Source organism: Podarcis tiliguerta, assembly GCF_965153285.1.
Source record: "Podarcis tiliguerta genome assembly, chromosome: Z".
Classification (NCBI taxonomy): Eukaryota; Metazoa; Chordata; class Lepidosauria; order Squamata; family Lacertidae; genus Podarcis; species Podarcis tiliguerta.
Genome location: NC_139553.1, coordinates 19108034 through 19128457, shown reverse-complemented (window position 1 = coordinate 19128457; position 20424 = coordinate 19108034). Strand labels below are relative to the sequence as shown.

Genomic DNA, 20424 nt, shown 5'->3' with positions numbered 1-20424 from the left:
ATTCGTGGTCAATAAGGCTATCCATGACTGCTTCTCATGATTATCACAGAATCATAGAATTTTAGAGTTGGAAAGGGACATCAAGAGTCGTCTAGACCAACTACCTGCAATGCAGGGCTCACAGCCAAGGAATCGCTGAGGAGTGGCCATTCAACCTCTGCTTTAAGACCTCTAATGAAGAAGAGTCCATTATATTCTACCGGAGACAACAATACTCTGAATATCAGATGCTGGCAATTACAGACAGGGCAAGTCACTGTGGCTCTCAGCTCTTGCTTGGGCGCTTCCCTCTGTGGCACTCAGCTGGCCACTGCAAGAACAGGATGCTGAACTCGGGCAGGCCTCTGGTCTGCTGCAGCTTGCTTGTTTATTACATTTTTAAAAACATTTTTTTCATTTGAGGAACTCAGAAGTGGTGGACATGGTTCTCCAACTCCCCCTGTTATCCTCACAACAACACAGAGATGGATTGGGGTGGGGGGCATTGATTGCCCCTTGGTCACACAGAAACACTAACCACTACACATTGGCTTGTTTCCTCCCTTCTCATCTCATTTAAACACTGCTTTCAGATTTCCTACAATAGTCTGGTTCGTCTCTGTGACAAAAGAATGCTGGACTATATTGACCACTGTTGGCCTAAACCAACAGACAGGTTCTTCTTATGGAACCTCCAAGGTCCAGAAGCAGTTTTAGATCTGGAAGCTGCTGGGGGACCCCAAGGGCAACTAGACCTTTCCAAATGGGACATTGAGTCAATCATTGGGCTCCACTCATAAGCCTTGTTTTTGCTGTTCCAGACACTAGCAGGCTGAGACTCCGTGCCACAACAGGGTGAATCGATGAGAGATCTGAAGCAAGCTCAGACTTGGCATGCGGGACTGGATCTGGATTGCAGCCCTTAGATTTGCCAGAAAGAGTCTTAGACATAGCCGCGGGCAAATGGGCTTAACAAACAACACTCCTGTATCCCTAGCAAAGAGCTCAACTAAACATTGAGGTTCATGCATCTAAGAACATAAGAAGAGTTCTCTTGGATCAGGTCAGTGGCCCACCTAGTCCAGCAGCATCATCTCTCATTGGCCTAAGAATTGAGACAGACTGCCCCTGCACTTGGAGGTTCCATACAAAAACAGGAAGACCCTGGTTGTTGGATCAGGCTAATGGTTCATCCAGCTCAGCATCCTGTTCTCTCAGTGGACAACCAGAGGCCTGTCATGGGGAACCCACAAGCAGGACCTGAGCACAAAAGCAGCACTCTCCTCTCCAGCAATGGCGATTCAGAAGCATTGCTGCCTCTGACCATGGAAGCAAAGCAGACGTATCATGGCTAGAAGTTATTTATAGCCCTGTCCTCTTCCATGAATTTGTCTAATCCTCTTCTAAAGCCGTATTGGTTTGTGGGCTTTACTGCCTCTTGTGGGAATGAGTTCCATAGATTTACTTAGAAGGACTTCCTTTCATCTGCCCTGAAAATATCAACATTCAGCTTCATTGAATGTCCGCAAGTTCTGGTGTTACGACAGCGGGAGGAAAGCTTTTATCTCTTCCCTTTTTCCATCCACTTTAAAGAGTAGACTAAGGCTTATAAAATTATGCATCATATGGAGAAAGTTGATGGAGAAAAGTTCAGTTGGCCACTGTGAGAACAGGATGCTGGACTAGGCAGGCCATCGGCCTGATCCAGGACTCTTCTGATGCTCTCATGGAACCTCCAGGCCCAGAGGCAGTCTATCTAGATTCCTAAATTCTTAAGGGCACTTGACCAATGTGGGAACAGGATGCTGGACTAGATGGGACATTGGTCTGATGCAGCAGGCTCTTTGTATATTCTTACATTCCATGTTAGCAAGTTATTATCTTCAGGTCTCAAAAACTTTTGCTTATTAGGTTAATAGAAAATAATGGTGATGTTTTTTAAAAAGTAACAGGACTATTGAGTCAAGAATGTCATTGGCCACCAGCCTGCCTTTGGGGTAGGCTGGCTGGCTGGAGAAGCAAGTGGAGAATGAGAAGGACTCTCCTGTTAGGATCAGCGTTTCAAGCTCCATTTGATCCAAGCTCTAAGTAGGCATGCCAGTTTCTGTAAAATGAATGTGCAACGTATTTTACGCTGTATAAGACGCACCAGACCACAAGACGCACCTAGTTTTTGGAGGAGGAAAACAATAAAAAAAATATTCTGAATCTCAGAAGCCAGAACAGCAAGAAGGATCGCTGCACAGTGAAAGCAGCGGTCCTTCTTGTTGTTCTGGCTTCTGGGATAGCTGCGCAGCCTGCATTTGCTCCATAAGACGTACACATATTTCCCCTTACTTTTTAGGAGGGAAAAAGTGAGTCTTATAGAGCAAAAAATACGGTAAACTGTAGAGTTGGAAGGAATCCCCAAGTTTCATGTAGCCCAACATCCTGCAATTCAGGAATCACAGCCTAAGAATCCCTGACAGGTGGCCATCCAACCTCTGTTTAAAAACCTCCAATGAATAATATAACCATAGAGTTGGAAGGGACCCAAAGGGTTATCTACTCCCAACTCGCTGCAGACTGTTTGGACTGGAGACCCAGTCTAGTGGTGGGGGTGCTTGGTGGGGCTAATGTTCTACTAAGCTGACATCAGGGCTGGCTTGGGATCAGTATGCAAGCCTTTTGCTTCCTTGGTTAGTGTGGCTCTTCCTCCTTAATGCTCATATTGTTTGCATCGTTCCTGGCTGGATGAAGAAGAGGAGATGATTGAGAGGGGATATGAGAACCATCTTCAAATATATGAAGGGCTGTGATTCTATGAATTAGTAAAGTTGAAGTAGCTTTGTGGTTGAGTCCTGTGTTCCTGAGTTGTTGGCATTTGTCTGTCTCCAGAGACAATGGAGTGCACCGCTGGGGGTAAAGCCAAACTGCTGCAGAGTGTGCATGTGAAATTAAGGCCTCTCTGTGAAAACCTTCCTTCTGGCAATGAAACAAAGGGGGGTTTGGCGGCCGCCATATATTTCATCTGCATCTGAAAGCAGTCGCTGATATAGATCAGCAGAGCCCTGTTTTCTGCCAAGGCACAGGAAGCGTTATCTGTGTCAAGGAAGTTTACCCACTGAGATCGGTAAAGGAAAAAAGAGTGGGATAGATAAAAAGTTTTTTTTAAAGAGATTAATTGAATGAATCACTGGGTTTGTTGAGCACCCTGCCTAAGAGAAAAGGTGAGCAAGAGGCAACATGATAGACGTTAACAAAATGATCCACGGCCTGGAGAAGGATGATAGAGAACAATTTCCTCTCCTCTCAATAACACTAGAACTCATGGAGAGCCCATGAAGCTGAATGTTGGAAGATTCAGGACAGACAAAAGGAAGGACTTATTGAAACAGTGCATATTTCAAATGTGGAACTCCTTCCCTCAGGAGGCAGTGATGGCTACCAACTTCGATGGCTTTAAAAGAGGATTTGACAAATTCACGGAGGAGAGGGCTGTTAATGGCTACTAGCCACGGTGGCTATGCTCTGCCTCTACTGTCAGAGGCACTAATGCTTTTGAATAGAATTTGCTGGAAACCATAAGAGGGGAGAGTGCTCTTGTGTTTGAGTCCTACTTACTGGTTTCCCTTTGGGGCATTTGGTTGGCCACTTTGAGAACAGGATACTAGAGCAGATAGGCCATTGCTTTGTGTTTTTAAGAGATCTTAAAGAACTGACATGTGACTGGATCTCCAGAAGTTCTGTCTGAGGTCTGGGCAGACAAGAGTCCCATATCTGTAAGTGTACAGAGGACCACTTGGACAATAAAAGTAAGCATGTCCAAAACAACAACAACAACAACAACACACCCTGTCACTCTCCTATCAAGTTTATCCTGGTGACCAGAATGTGAACTTCTAAGAATGTCAGAAGAGCCATTCCAGATCCAGCAAAGGGCCAACCTAGTCCAGTCTCCTCTTCTCATAGTGGCCAATCAGATGCCCCAACAGGAACCCCTGCTAGCAGGATCTGAACACAAGATCCCTCTCCCCTCCTTTGGTTTCCAGCAACAGGCATTCAGAAGCATTGCTTCTTCTGACTGTTGAGGCAGAACATAGCCATTATGGCTAGTAGCCATCAGTAGCTCTCTCCTTCACAAATCTGATCCTGTTTTAAAGCCATCCAAGTTGGTGGTCGTCACAGCCTCGCTTTGGGTCCCTCCGAACACTACAACTCTACAATTCTATTATTCATTAGAGGTTTTTAAACAGCTTAGGTGGCCACCTATCAGTGATGCTTTAGCTGCGATTCCTGCATTGCAGGGGGTTAGACTAGATGACCCTTGGGGTCACTTCCAACTCTACAGTTCTATGATTCTATGTCTTAATCTCTGCGTTTGGCACAGCTGTACCCTGCACTGAAGGCAACAGCCTGAACAAACAAGCTACTCCTAGTTGAGCCCCGTTCATGTTCGGGCAAACGCCATTCTTTCCTCCTCTGTTTTTACAACACATATTATAATATATATTTGGAGCAGTGATGTGATCTGGCAGCATAAATTCAGTTGATGCCTTAATTACCACCTCTGAAGGATGTAATCTGCGTTTTTTAATGCGCTACAAGGAACGGCCGTGTTTGGGAAGAAAAGGTGTTGTTAAGTCAGTTGTTGTCAACAGCCTCAGGAGTGATTTGGCTACCCGGCGCACCACGGGCAGAAGCTTAATGGACACAATCCACTGCCCTTGGGCATGTTTATGTTGCCTCCTGTTGGTGCTGGCAAAGCACCCCCCCCCATGGTCCAATGTAGTGGGAAATGAATTGATATATACATGGATAGATAGCTTCAGAAGGCAGTAAAAAGAAAGCATTAAAACAGTGTTTGAGGGCGGGCAATATTGTAAAAAAGAGAAAGCCTAGAACAGCTTTAGCAATGTGTCCTGCCAGGCAGTGGCGTAGCGTGGGTTGTCAGCACCCGGGGCAAGGCAAGTAATTTGCGCCCCCTAACCCGTGGATTTGCACCCCCTAACCCTACCCCCCAGATGTTGCGCCCGGTGCGGCCGGCCCCCCCTGCACCCCCCACGCTACGCCACTGCTGCCAGGCAAAGAGCTCATAAATGAACTCTGATTCCCGCTGCTGTTAAGGGTGGAGCTCCCTGCCTGGTGATATGGATACCTGGCATCAGGCCTGTGCAAAGTTTGTCTGAGTCCTGGAGCGGGCCGCCCCTCCCACCCCCCGCACAGGTTGAAGAGGAACCTGGCGCTTAAAGGTGTATAATGAAGGCACCAGCCGAACCTCCCCAGGGAGAGCATTTCACAAACGGAGCCACTGCAAAAAAGGCCCACTTTCATGTTACCAACGTCCGGACCTCTTGTGGAGGAGGCACACAAAGGAGGGCCTCAGAGGATGATCTCGGTGTGCTGCTCAGCTAAGAAAACAAAGTCCAGAGTTTGGCCTGCTACATACGTTGGGCCAGTGACATGTTGGGACAGCCCCATGGGCATCATGCCAGCCATGAAGTTCTGAGCCATCCCAGAGCCAGTCACCTTGGCATGGATGTTGAAGTGCCCCAGAACCAGAAGTCTGGAAGTCCTTAACACTGCCTTTGAGACCAGCATCTGTCAGTTCAGGCAGGGAGACTTCTGGGCAGCAAGTTGGGCAGTAAAGCATCCCTAATCTGTTCCAATTGCCCAATGCCAGGAACACATATTCTAGATCCAGCCCGCCCCCATGGGACAGAGAGAGGGAATTTCTACAGCAATTCCACTCCCCAACCCTTGTCTGCCCTGATACTGCACTAAGTGGGCACAACTGGGTGAGACCGATGTCATCCTGCTCACCCATCCGGGCCTCAGTGATCGGCCTCCTCCACAATGAGATCAAGGATGAGGGAGATCTTACTCCAAGCTGACCTGACATTCAGCAACAGCAGCCATTTAGCCTGAAGGAGACTGATAGGTGCTGTGAGAGGGCCCCAAGAGGACTGGAATTTTATGTTTAGGGGAAGGACCAGCATCTGCACGGCATGCAGAAGGTCTCAGGTTCAATCCCTGCTGGCAGCATCTCCTGGTAGGGCTGGGATAGAAAACCTTGCCTGAAACCCTGGAGAGGAGCTGCTGCCAGTAAACATCACTGAGTTAGATGGGTCCACGGTCTTGACTTGGGAGCAGGTAGCTTTCTGTGTCCCTGATAGATTTATACTTTGTGCTGCAGGGGTTTTTTTTTATGGGGGGAGTGGGTTAAAAAAATCTGCCAGGTGTTTTATTTATAAGAGTTCTCCATGAAGCTGATTTGTGTTTGGATGACCTCAGGCTATGTTTTCCAAAGAGTTCCTGTTTTGTTTGTCCACCATCTCATAATATTAACAGATCAGGTGCTCCATAGAGGACTCTTGCTTGTCATTGCAGGGCTATTCCTTTTGTTCTTTTCTGGTAACAAAGACTTGACCCGCTTGCTAGTAGGTGTGAGTCAGCCTTTATGGTACTCCCCTCCACACCCTGAATTGAAAAAGTCCCTAAACTTTGCTAGTTGCAGGACATCTGGGACTCTGGTTGGCCACTGTGAGAAGAGGTTATGGGACTGGCTGGGCCAATGGCCTGATCCAGGAGGCTCTTCTAATGTTATTCTGCTCTTGTACTCAGATACTGCTTGAGTGTTTCTCACTGGGGCATCTGACTGACCACTTTGAGAACAGGAGGCTGGGCTAGATGGGCCACCAGCCTGATGCAGCAGGTGGTTCTTATCTTCTGATGTTCATAACATGCGACTGGTTAATTTGATTTGATTTATTATATTTCTGTGCCGCTTTTCATTCAAATGAATTCCAAAGCGGCTTACAAACAATAAATAACAATGGCATAATACTGTAGCCTAAATACAGCCTAAACCATAAAGAATAATTAACAGTCAGTGGAAACAATTACAGTCTGTAAAACACTGTTAGCAAAGTAACAATTTAAAAAAAAAAAGTTAAACATCACAATTGAAGCAAAAGTCATATGACTAACAAATCAATACAGCATTTATAATCTATAAAACAATATTAACAACATCAGCAAAGTAGCCACCAAAAAATGAACATGTTAAGTTCATACACACACACACTCAACACCCCCTTGACTCATAATCCGTCACTCTGTTCAGCTTCTTAAAACACACACACACACACACACACACACACACACACTGCTTGGGGCAGCAACTTCCTTCTGAAGGTTCCTTCCTTGGGCTGGAGGTAGGACAGCATAGGTGGCAAACAGAGTTTTCTTCCCTCATAGTTCTTCCTTTGGAATCAGCTCCCTTAAGAAGACTCCTGGGTAATGCAGGTGGAAAGAGCCATTACCTGCTCTCCCCTCACCACTGTGCTTGGCCAGTTGTGATAACAAGATGCTGGGCTAGATGGGCCACAGGCCGATCCAGCAGGTTCTTCTTATCTTCATGCTGATCTTCCAAGGCAGCATTGTCTGGTCCTGATGTTGACGCGGGTGGAACCCATCTCGCTGCAGAGCAGATGCCACAATTTCAGGGGCAGGGAGGTTTGCTACTGAGGGGCTCCCCTGGGGTGCATCGACTGTACCCCACCTTGTGTCTCTCGGGAAGAGATCTGGGTTCTCTTCTTGCAAATCTTCCGAGAGTCCAGTGAAAGTGTTTCCCCTGGCAACTTCTTCATTCCACTGGGATGGTGGAGTTGTGATTGCTGCCCATTGCAAACAGCTATCACACCACTTACTCGTCAAAGTTTTCTGGGTGTAATTGCTTCCTTGTGTATGATTGCTACCCTGCCACAATAATAATGCTGCAACAACCATCCAATCTGTTCTCTGTTATGTAAAGTGAAAGACAAATTCTGGATCATGGTGACCTTGAAAGCTGCTATTCTTTTGTTACTTATTACAGCATAAGGTTGCACATTACCATTGAACTTTGATTCAAAACGTTTTTAAAAAATACATTCTTCCCCGTAAACCTGGCTTATATGTATTTTTGTAGGAAGTTAGCTTAATCATAGTTACTATTGACCAGCTTTTCTCAATCCATTCAGATACAGTAGGAGATACACTTCTTTTTTCAATTTTTTAGCTATTATAATCTCATCAGCAGTTATGAGGATAAACACTGTTTCTTGGTCTTCTCTGGAATAACATATTTTAGATAACAAAGCAGAAATATTGTAGGTTACATGGGTATATGATATCCTAACATATTAGAGGTGTTAGCCTGAGCAGATTTCTAGAATATTGACTTTCTTTTAGAGAAAAGCTGTTTCTCCACCTGTAAAGTCCCTTCGGTATTGCAACTCAAGGCAGGTGTAGGATGAGAAGTAAAATCTGGGGTGTAGTGACCTCCCTTAGGGGATCCCACATTCCTCGGCATTGAGGTATCCTCGCCTTTTTGAAACTTTATACCGGCCTCAGCACCTGGGTAATGAGTTTACAGCCTACAATGCACTAAATTGTAATCTGTGCTGTTGCAAAGAACGTGTCTGCCAAAGAATCCAGAGTGCTCTGATATATATATATGATTATGAGATGCTCATCAGATTTGCAGATGTCATCAAATTCATGGAGGAGAGGGGTATCAAGGGCTAGTAGCCACAATGGCTATGCTCTGCCTCTACAGTCTGAGGCAGCAATGCTTCTCAGTGCCAGGTACTGGAAAATGCACAAGGGGAGAGGGCTCTTGTGCTCAAGTCCTGCTTGCTGGCTTCCCATAGGCATCTGGTTGGCCCCTGTGAGATCAGGGACTAGACTACATGGGGCAACTTTGGCCTGATTCAGCAGGGTCATGTTCTTATACGAACATAAGCAACACCCAGAGGCCCACAGGTTCCCCACATTGTCAGACAATGCAGAATACCTCCAGGCCTGTCTTTGGGTGGACACATTCGTGTTTTCTATTTTGATTAGCAAACTAGTTAAAGATGTATTAATTTCAATACGGGTAAATATCAGGTTCTCTACTTAGGCAGGAATAACCAGACACACACTTATAGGATTGAGGACGCCTGGCTTGACAATGTGAAAAGGATCTGGGGGGGTCTTAGGAAACACCAAGCTTAATGTGAGCCAACAGTGTGATGCAGCAGCAAAAAAGGGTATTGTGCAATTCTAGACTGAATCAGCAGAAGCTGAGTGTCCAGATAAATGGAAATGGTAGTACTGCTCTATTTAGCCTTGGACAGAGTCTGCCCGGCACCCCAGTTTATGGTGGATATTGATAAGATGGAAGGTGGGCAGAGGAGGGTGACCAAGATGATGAAGAGCCCGGAAACAGGAGGGAGAGATGGCCACCAACTATATAGCTTTAGAAGAGGATTAAACAAGAAGAGGGCTGTTTAGGGCTGCTATCACAATGACTATGTCTCAACAATCTGAGGCAGCCAAAATTCTGAATACCACTTGCTATAAACAGCTGGAGGGCAGAATGCTTTTGTGCTTGAATCCTGCTTATGGATTTTCCATTGGAGCACCAGAACTACCCCTGTGAGGCCAGGATACAGGACCTGTTGGCCCATTGGCCTCATCCAGCATGGCTCTTGTTACATTCATATAAAGATGGCCATAGGCAGTGTTAACTGTGTGGCATTGTCCCTTTTGCCAGCTGCTTTTTTATGTGTGTTTCAGCCCCAAAGGTGGAACTTATGACCCCTTGTCTTCCAGGTGGCATTGCTGAAGTTCTTCTCCCCTGAAGAAAGGCCTTTTTTCGGGGAAGGAAGCCGCCGTGTCCGGAGGAATAAGCGGAGCAAGAACAGCGAAGGATCAGAGGGTGAGAGAGAATCTTTACCTTTTCTGTTTTAATGTTGCATTTCAACACACTTCACAGCCAGCAGTCAGGCATTGCAGGGGGTTGGGTTCCCTTACAACTCTATGATTCTTCTGAGCCACTATACATCGGCTCTTTTCTCTTTCCCTAAACAGGGAGATGTCCTAAGATCATGTGCTCCATCCCACCTGCCTTTGACCCAGCCATCAGCTGAGGCCAGGCACCTCTCTCTGAAAGCTGCTCCTCAGGGAAGGAATGCAAGAGCCCTTAGGGCACAGCCTCTGATTGTTGCCTTTCAGAATTCACAGCATTCATCTTTTTGTGGGCTTCAGCTTAAGCATCAGAACACATAAAAGAAGATCCTTCTTCACACAGTGCATAGTTAAACTATGGAACTCACTCCCACAGGAAGCTATGATGGCCACCAATCTAGATGGCTTTCAGGTGGCGGTCTTTCCTTTGTTGGAGGTTCTGGCAAGAAACTCAGGACAGCTCTGTGAGATCCTCCCAGAGTCCACCAAGGTGGAGAGCTTCTAAGCTCTTTCCACACCTGGAGAACCCTGCGCAAAAAGAGCTCCTAAGCTTTCTGCACACTTAATTTGTGCTATTTCAACTGGCTGTCCATCAAACACGTAAAGTTGAAATCATGCAAACTAAAAGGCGCTCAAGTTGCAAGCAACCTGCAGCTCATAGTTCATAGGCGGGGTGAAGCATGCTTAACGGGATCCTTCTTTTCGGCTTGCGTTAAAGGCTGCACCACAACTATCTATCGCGCACGGTTCTGCCTTCCCCTGCAGGCGTTGAGGTGGGAATCCGAACAGAGCTCTGTCTGTTACGCAGCTGACAGATATTGCCACAGTTCTAACATATGCAGACTCATGTGTTTCAACAAAATACCCAGAGGGCTCTTGGCTAGAATTAAGAGTTTATTTTTATATACCACAGCTCTCTTTTTTAAAAAAAAAAAAAACAAACACCTCAATGCCACACTATTAAAATTCAACAATCCAAGCTGCAGTTCAACAGCTGTGTTTCTGTTCCATTGTCTAACACTTAATGCAGAACACTTAAGAACATAAGAATAGTCTGCTGGATCAGGCCAGTGGCTCATCTAGTCCAGCAACCTGTTCTCACAGTAGCCAGCCAGATTCCTGTTGTGGGAAACCAGCAAGCGGATCAGGCCAATGCCCCTCATAGCTAGTAGCACTCCCCTCCGTGAATTTGTCTAATCCTCTTTTCAAGCCATCCAATTTAGTGCCATCACTTCCTCCTGCAGGGGGATGTTCCATAGTTTAACTAAGAAGTCCTTCATTTTATCTGTCCTGAATCTCCAAACATTCAAGCTCTAGTGTTACGAGAGAGGGGGAAGGTGGACGGATATGGGAAGATCCCTCCCTGCAGATATATTCTAAGAACGGAAAGCAATCTGCATCAAAAAGGTCAGTTTTAGCCTCTTCCCCAGACCACCCTATATCTGTGTCTGGTCAAGCCTTCTGATGAAGCGATGTCCCAGACGTTATCAGAACATACTTCACATGGTAAAGCACCATGAAATTTCCAATAAATGGCAATAAATAACCTGGTGTCCACTAGTAACTAGACTGGATGTCTATTTGTGATGGAGGGGTTGGCATCATTCTCTAAAGAGAGAAGAGCCAAAAAAAGGGCAGAATTAGTGCTGTTACAGGCACCACATAGCCCATCCCACATTTGTTTAGTCTGCCAGCGCCTAGACTTTGGAACTCCCTGCCTATTGACACCAGGCAGGTACATTCACTGTATTGTTTTTGGTGCCTGCTAAAAACATTCTTGTTTAGACAAGCCTGTCCAGATGTTTATGAAGTTGAGGTGTATTATAATCTTGTTTTTAGCAGGGAAAGAGAAATGCTATTGGGTGACAGAGAAGGCGGAAATGTTCTGCCCCCCTACTTTGCCTTTGTCTTCACCCAAACAAAAGCAGTGCCCAACCAGTTGATAACAGAGTAAATGATGTAAGGAGAAACAACAGTGACCTTACTGTGAGTGTCTGCTATAGAGGGAGTGGAAGGGCCATTGACCTGATCCATCGGGCTCTACTTAGGTTTTCATGTTCTTTGTCTAGAGGCTATCCCAGAGTGTTTCGTAGGTGCGGTTTTGAAATTTGTTAAAACCAGTGCCGTTTCAAAAGGCTAAGCCCAGCATCTTGATTCAAAAAGGGGCGCCCAGCCATCTCCAGACATAGATGGTAATCTGCGCCAAGGGACTGCGCCAAGCAGATCAGCAATTCTCTGCAAGATACCGTGGAAGAATGAACACGTAATTAAGGAAGAAAATATGTGACATTAATTCGACATTGCAGGGAAAACAGATTTATAGGAAGGGAAGATTTTTCTTCATGTCTCAGACTTTTTAAAAAAGACTTCTGGCTACTTCTAGCATAGTTGAACACTGGCTGGGATGACTAATCCTTCTGTCAGCAGGTTTTTTGCTTCATATTTTGTTTGTGGCTCACAGGTGAAGAGAGAGCTGGAGAAATAAACCTCTATCCTTGCAAGCTGCAACCTGCTGCAAAAGGGCAGGAGATTTTCAGGGTTTGCAGTCGTGCTGAAAGTCAGTAGAGCAATGACTGGTGCTGGAACTGAGGTTCAGGAATGGTTCCCTGGGACAATCCCAGTAGGGTTGGCAGCATGGCCAGTGGACAGTATCATAATGCTATTATACAAATCTATGGTGTGACTGCATTTGGAATATACCGTCGTCCGTACTGTTCACTGAACCTCAAAAGGGATACTGTAAAGTTGGAAAAGAAAAGGGCAGATCAAATGAGCAGGGGGGTGGAATGATTCCCCCACAAAGAAAGTTTGCAGCATTTGGGATTTTTTAGTTAAGAAAAGGCAATCAGGAGTTGTCATGATGGAAGTTTATAAAATTATGCATGGCATGGAGAAAGTGGAGAGAGAGAAATCTTTCCTCCCTCCTAACAATAGGGATAGCCAGTGAAGGTTGTAAGATTCAGGGCAGATAAAATAAAGGACTTCTATTTGATAAATAGTTGTTAAACTGTGGAACTTGCTCCCATAGGAGGCAGTGATGGCCACCAACTTGGATGGCTTTAAAAGAGGATCGGACAAATTCCTGAAGGAGGAGAGAGATATTGATGGCTACTAACCACTATAACTATGCTCTGCCTTAAAGGCCAGAGGCAGCAATGCTTCTGAATACCAGTTGCTGGAAACCACAGGAGCGGTTAGGGCTGTTGTGCTCAATTGTGCATGCTGTCTTCCCACAGGCATCTGACTGGCTACTGTGAGTATAGGATGCTATATTAGATGGACCATTAACCTGATCCAGCAGATTCTTCTTATGTTCTTATAGCAGTTGTCGTTCAGCAATGTCCAGAGGCCCAGAGTTTCCCCACACTGACCTCAGACACTTCTATCTTTTGTGTTTTGATTAGCAAACTGGTTTCAATATAGGTAAATATCAGGTTCTCCACTTGGGTAGAAATAACTAGATGCACACATATAGGATGGGAGACACCTGGCTTGACAACATCTGAAGGCTCGGATCCACTAGGCGCTGAGGTGGATTGCACCCTATGCCTTGCAGAGTCAGGCCCAGGTTGCCACTGGGCCCAGCACTTGCAGCAGCAACAAGCAGCTCTAGCTCTCCCATTGCCACCCTACCACGGCACTTACCTGACCTGGGGGTTCTGGATCATGAGCTCTACCTGTCAAAACAGGAGCCTCAGTAATCACCCTGTCCTGCTGGAAACAAATCAGGACTGCTCCAAGAAAATGCACATGGTAAAAAGGAGTGCTAGGCCCTGGTGGGCTGTCCCCTTACCCACTTGTGATTGGCCAAGCAGATAGCCAGTCAATCAGGATTTTTAAAAAATGACACACACACCCACTTCTCACTTCCCTCTGTGGTGCCTTAGCCTCATGCTGTGGCCTCCCATTTGTGCAATTTTCACCTGTCCTCCCCCCCTGGAATATCCTGGGTTCCTCCAGGGGGCCATATGGCTCTTGTTGGGGATACACTGGGCTAGACGACCCTAGAGTTATTTCCAACTCAACAATTCTATGAATCTATAGTCCTCATTCATATCACTCCTTATTCACTGCAGGGTTTTGTGCACTCATGTTATTTCCTGAGCAAATCCAAGAAGTGCTTAATCTGCAGAATATGAAAACGTAAGGACAAGAACATAAACTGGACCAGGCCAATAGCCTATGTAGTCCAGCATCCTGTCCTCACAGTGGCCAACCAAATGCCCCAAAAGGAAACCTGAAAGCAGGATCCAAGCACAACAACTCTCTCCTCTTGTGGTTTCCAGCAACTGCAATTCAGAAGCATTGCATGCAAACATATTTCCTGGTCTATCTTCCTCTGTGCCACTCCTTTGTGATCCTCAAGACCGTGAAGTTTTTTCTTATTTTACTGGTGGATGAATGAAGATCAGCTTCGTGCTCAGCCTTCTGATTTTGCAGCTCCTTTTTCCGTTATGAGCCTGATCTTGATGTCTTAACTCCCCAGCCCTGAGCTCAAGCGGTTGCAATTGCACAATTGCCTTCCTCCTGCCAAGACACTTTTGCTGACAAGTTTGGGCTGAATTGGACAAGTATTTGAGTAATTTTGTAATTAGTTGCATGTCTGAGGTTTTCCTAACCTTTTTTATTTTTTAACTTGACATTTCTTCATGTTTTGGAGAACTGACGAGGTTCTCTCGGTCTGTATACATTAAAGGATGAGGCTGACTCTTTCCAACAAATCTCAGCTGCTTGTCCAAAATTCAGGCCTTGTACAGGCTTATTTTTAAAAAATTTGTTTCATAAAAACATTACACCTCTTAATTGTAAAACAACCTCATGGTAGTTTACAAAAAAAAAATAAAAATCCAGGAAAGGAGTTACAAGACTTTAAAACATACAAAAGTTAAAATATTAAAACAGATCAAAACTCATATCAACTTTCGAAGCATCTGGGCAGGTTTAATGAAACAAGAATGTTTTTTGTAGCCACCAAAAAGGGAACAGCGAAGGCACCTACTTGATATCAGTAGGTAGGGAGTGCCAAAGCGTAAGTGCTGCAACACCAAATGATTTGCGTCCTTGCACATTTGGAACAGGGATTTTGTGGCACCTATAACAGTGCTTCTTCCGCTGATTGAAGTGGTTGTGTGGGTATTTATAGGGTAAGGCAAAATCTCACAGGTAAACTGGTCCCTGGCTGGAAAGCACCTCCTGTTTGGTGCCACAGCTTGGCTTTTTCCTGAAACTGTTGGGAGAGAGTTTATCCTCTAAAATTCATTGTCATTATTGTTATTCATAGAATTGTAGAGTTGGAAGGGACCCCCAGGGGTCATGTAGTCCAGTTGCATACAATGCAGGGATACCATCGAAAGAATCCCAGTTAACACTGAGCTAGATGAACCCCAAATAAAGAGTGGGTTGAATTCTACATAAAGCAACTTCCCATCTTCCTTGTGGCTCTTCCCACTGAATTCTATAGCCTCTCCTTATTGTGAGTGGCACAGTAAGAAAAAATATACTCAGAGTTAGACCCTGAGTTTGCTTCTTTAGTTCATTTATGTGCCCCCACCCTGAGAGACTCCAGGGGTTCCAGCAATTACCCAGGTTGAGTTTTGTTGGGGCGAAGGTCAGCAGAGACAGTGGTGTCTTTAAGATACGTGGTTTTATCTGCACATATAGACAACCTGACCATAGATTGAAAGGGCTCACATTTCCTCCTCCAGTAAACATGATCCCACACCCAACACCAGTGTTGCAGCTACCACAGTTTCCCAAGTGATAGGAGACTCTGGGCCAGGGTTCCCAGGCTTACCCAGGCTTAGTTTATTTGTAAGGAAGGTCAGTGGAGACTTCAGGACACTATATATGTTTTTATTTACACATATATCCAAGGCCAAAAGCCTACAAAGGTATTATTCTCTCCATCTTGCATTATCAGCTGTTTCCCCCCCTCTCCTCTCCGCCCTGGGAATGTTTCCAAGAGAGACGAGGCCTTCATGAGCTGGAGGCTACAGCTAATTCTCTGAAGTATGAGAAGAGGTTTGACTTATGTCTTCTGTGCCACAGGTTCTCTTATTACACAACACACACCAAAAAACGTATCTGTGGGACACACATTATCAGCTGTCTCGTTCTGCTGCTCCTGAATTAGAATTGTAGAGAGTTGGAAGGGACTCCAGGGGTCATCTACATCCTACATTGGAGGTTTTTGAGCAGCGGTTGGATGGCCATCTGTAGGAGATTCTTTATTTCTGATTCCTTGGGGTACCTCCACACCTTACAGTTCTATGATCCTATGACTGCCTGGAACCAGAGGAGAGTCTCTTCTCAGTTTTTTTTCCTGTTAGGGAGTTGAGAAGAGAGAGCTCGTCTTACTCCACTCTAAAGGGAATTTGATCATAATACTTGGCCACCTTCCTAAGGAAGCCCAGGCAAATGATTTTAACATTGCAATGAATTTGTTCCCAGCTAAGAAGTGTGCCAGTTCTTGCAATAAAGTCATAGAATGAGGGGGAAAGGGGGAGAATCTGAGTTTAATTAAGAACTTAAATTCTTCTTCTTTTTAATTGCTCTGATTATATAATGAACTTTGTTCTTTGTGAGGGTGTGGCCCATTGAAGAACATAAGAGTCTGGCTGCTGGATCAGGCCAGTGGCCCATCTAGCCCAGCATCCTGTTCTTATAGTGACTGACCAGATGCTCTCATGGGAAAACCTCAGGCAGGATTTGAACACAAAAGCAGCCTTCTCCCTTCCTGGGGATTCCAGCAACTGGTATTCATACACATTGGCATCGTAGCTAATAATCATTCGTAACCCTCTGCTCCTCCAAGAATATGTGCACACCCCGTTTAAAGCCATCCCAAGTGGATGACTCCTAGGGGAATGAGTTCCACAGTTTAACCCTGCACTGTGTGAAGAAGGACTTACTTTTCTCTGTCCTGAATCTGCCTCTCCTTCCATTTGTTCCCCTTTTATGTTAAGGGCTTTAAAATAATATCCCAGGACATTCATGTAGCCTGTGAAATATGATTTCATTATTTGGGATGCTATGAAATTGGCGTCCAGTGGGGTAGTGGACAGGTGTAACAAGGGCCTTGGAAAGTATTCAATTTTGTCAAACTCTGGCAGGATCTTTCTGTTCTCTCTCTCTCATCATGGTCACCTAGAATCTATTCACCTCTTCAAAATCCCCCCTCAAAGGCTCACTCTGTAATTCTTAGTTTCTAGTTCTACCAAGCATTGTGGGGAGTTGGACTGGGTGACCCTTGGGGTCCCCCAATTCTATGATTCTGTGTAGGATTGGTGCAGCACATGTTTTTAAGGCTCCCTTTGCATTGATCTTGAAACACTTCATTAAGGAACTGTGGGATGCTCACATGTGGCCAGCAGCACCCTTTGAAATGGGCCCTGCTAGGGCTAAGTCAGTTGCTCCTCTGTTACAGGTTGAAGTGCCCCAGTCTGAGAGGAGATTTACCACCGTAAGTGGGATTCCTGCATTTCAGGGGGTTGGACTGGATGGCCCTCGGGGATCTCTTCTAACTCTACAATTCTGTGATTCTTTAGCCATGGTTCCTACATTGCAGAGGGTTGGACTAGATGACTTGTGTTCCACAATTCTATGGATTTCCACAAACTCTCGCGGGCATCTGAGGTTGTCACAGGCATGCTCCCTGCATCTTCTGGGGTTTAAAAAATGTGTTTGTGGGAAGAATCTCCTGCCCCGTCCAAGAGTTTCCCTCAACCGCACTTGGCACAGATGTACATCTTGTAATAGACGTCCCCCCCATATGGTTCTCATTCCCCCTCAGCTTGCCTTTGAAGCGAATTGGCTCCGTCCGTTTCAGATGCATTTGCCTCACAGTTATTTCTGCTTTCCTTCTGTTTATAATTCTTGCGGTGTGATGTGATCTATGCACATAAACACACACATATATAATTTCATAACACTGACAGGCTGAACGGACAGGTTTGCAGCACTCTGTTTCCATGTCGGGTTATTGGGTTGGGGAAACCCCTGCTGCCTTCAAGTTCATAAGAACATCTGAAGAACATCCTACAGGATCAGGCCAAAAGGGGACCTGTCCGGACCAATTCATGGTGATGGGCATCCAATGAAGTTGAATGTTGGAGGAGTCAGCGATGGCCACCAACTTCAATGGCTTTAAAAGAGGACTGGACAAATTCATGTAGGAGGAGAGGACTATTGGTGGCCATTAGCCATGAAAGCTGTGCTCTGTCTCCAGTGCTTCTGAATCACATTTGCTGGAAATCGCAGGCGGGGAAGAGTTGGTCTTGTGCTTGAATCCTGCTTGCACGTTTCCTGTAATGGGCATCTGGTTGGCCACTGTGAGAACAGGATGCTGGACTAGATAGGTGTCCATTCGCCTGGACATTGACTGTGAAAGCAGAAACTTTTATGCCAGGGGTAGTCTAGCTCAATGCCAGGACTGGTTCAGCTGCATGTCAGCACAGAGACTCAAGAGACAAGCGGTAAAGTTGATTCTTCATTCAAGGAAACAGAATACAAACAGAGAAACACAGCGAGACTGGCCCAAGTAAAGCAGTTGCCAGAACTGACAATCTGGTCCTCCCTCTTTCCTCTTAAGTCTCCTCCACGTCCAGCTGTTTTCCCTGCAGTCTTAAATTCCACCAGGGAGCGCCCCCTCCCGCCCCAGCAACCTCAATGTTCTGCTATATGTAAAGGTCCTTAGCTACAAGGGCAGTGTTTGAAATTCGCCAGGCACATTTTGCACCTGGCTATCAGCTACTTGAGCCCAAGTGAAGATGCCTGTTTTGGCGACCATAACCCTGGTTAAAGGAGCCTTTGACGCCTAGCTTATATATCTGAGTTTCTAGCACTGAACAAGTGGGGAGTTGAATACAGTAGAACCAGCAGGCTCATATGAATCTGTTGCAACCTCAGCTCCTACCTCCCCTGGAGCTTGTCTGTCATTCAACTGTTGTGCTTTCTCCCTCTTCTTCCTCACTCTCACTCAAGCCTGTTGCTTGTTCAACACCCAACCATTCTGCCCCAACTTCATCCTCTGACCTGCCTTCCGTGTCCCCCCACCCCTTCCCTGGCTCTGAGCCCTCTTCTTCTGAGACTTCCCTAAGGGATTCTCCAGCTGGAGCCTCCCACCATTCCTTATGGTCCTGCCAGTTCCTGATACTCAGTGTACCAGATGGTGGGGCTACAACTGGAGAGTGCATTTGTGTTCAAGTTTTGATTGTGGGATTTCCATTTGGGGCATCTTATCGGCCAGTGTGAGAACTAGACAAGCCCCCTTTTGCTTGATCCAGCAGTTCTTCTTCTTACGTTCTTATGCAATCAGGTGGTATAATTGGAGTCTGATACAAATTGCTGAAATGTTACCTGGAGGTGCGTGGAGAAGGGAGGACAGAGAGGAGATTTATTATCCACCTTCAAATATCTGAAGGGCTATCACAGAGAAGATGGAACATGCTTGTTTTCTACTGTTCTGGAGGGGTAGGACTTAAACCAATGAATTCAAATGGCAAGAACTAAACATTAGGAAGAACCTCCTGATAGTAAGAGCTGTTTATCAGCGGAATGGACTCCCTCAGAAGGTTTGTGGGCTCTCCTTCCTTGGAGGTTTTTAAACAGGTCAGATGTCTGCCTGTCAGGGATTCTTCAGTGTGATTCCTGTATTGCAGGTGATTAGAGGAGAGGGCCCTGTTAATCCCTTCAAACCCTGCAATTCTGTGATTCCTGTATTGCATGGGATTGGCCTAGATGGGGTCTCTTCAAACAATGCAATTCCATATTTCTAAGAGATCTTGCCCAATGGATCTTCCCAGTGGATTTTCCTTATTCATGGCCATTCAGACCTACCAGTGTCAGATTGTTCATGTGAATGAGAGGTCCACCAGAAGATAAACTCCTTTCTAAGAGGGATACATCCCCCTGTTGACTTGAGGACCTGCATTGGGAATTCACTGACCATGATATTGGTGTTGGGGTGGGTGAGCAGGGTATCTTAAAGAACTCCTGCACCCAAATTTGACTGCTTTTATTCTTGTGAACTCAGCCCTACCATCAATTTCCAATGAGGCTGAACATCCATGGCCATGCTACAGCAAAACATGTGAGAGGAAATAGCCTGTGGGTCTTTGAAGAAGGGTCCCCTTCCTTCACTGGAAGTTAGGAAAACAAAGCTTGTGGGCCACAAAAGAGGGTTGTGTTTTTTGTGTTTTTTTGTTTTTGTCCCCCAGAATCTCCATCTGAAAGGTTTTTGCTGAGTGCTAGACCAGAAAACGGCAGTGAAAGATAAAGGACTGATAGCTGTGTCTTAATGTAGCCTTTGAAATATGAGGAAGTGCCTAAATGCAGAATATTGTACAGCTGGCTGAATTACATACACACATAGATTCATTTGTATGCCATCTTTCCACTGTTCAACCCATGCTCAAGGCAACTTACAACATGCAAAAATACATATGTTGTTGCCATCCATCTGTCTCGGGAGACAATGGAGTGCGCATCCAGCGGTCAAGTCAAATCGCTGTGTTAGCAGTACCCAGGTAACCTCTCTGGGGCACAGCCCTGGGCAGTGTGTATGGAGGTCCCGAGCTGTCCTTCCGGCTGCACTGATGTGGTCCAAAGGAAAACAGAGGAATATGTCTGCCACCAACTTGGCTGCAGGAGTTGCCTGAAGGAGGCTAAAAAGGCAACACCCAACTGTCT

The 20424-nt window shown here is 45.7% G+C and overlaps 1 protein-coding gene across 6 annotated transcripts in view; it reads left to right on the top strand.

Annotated features, from left to right (window-relative positions):
• Nucleotides 1–20424, top strand: part of EDA (ectodysplasin A) — a 50800-nt gene that overhangs the window by 19387 nt on the left and 10989 nt on the right. For all 6 annotated transcript variants that reach the window (XM_083423916.1, XM_083423913.1, XM_083423914.1 and 3 more), the window contains exon 2: nt 9601–9706. In XM_083423916.1, coding sequence (XP_083280042.1) covers nt 9601–9706 — 106 coding nt within the window. The remainder of the gene's footprint in view (nt 1–9600; nt 9707–20424) is intronic.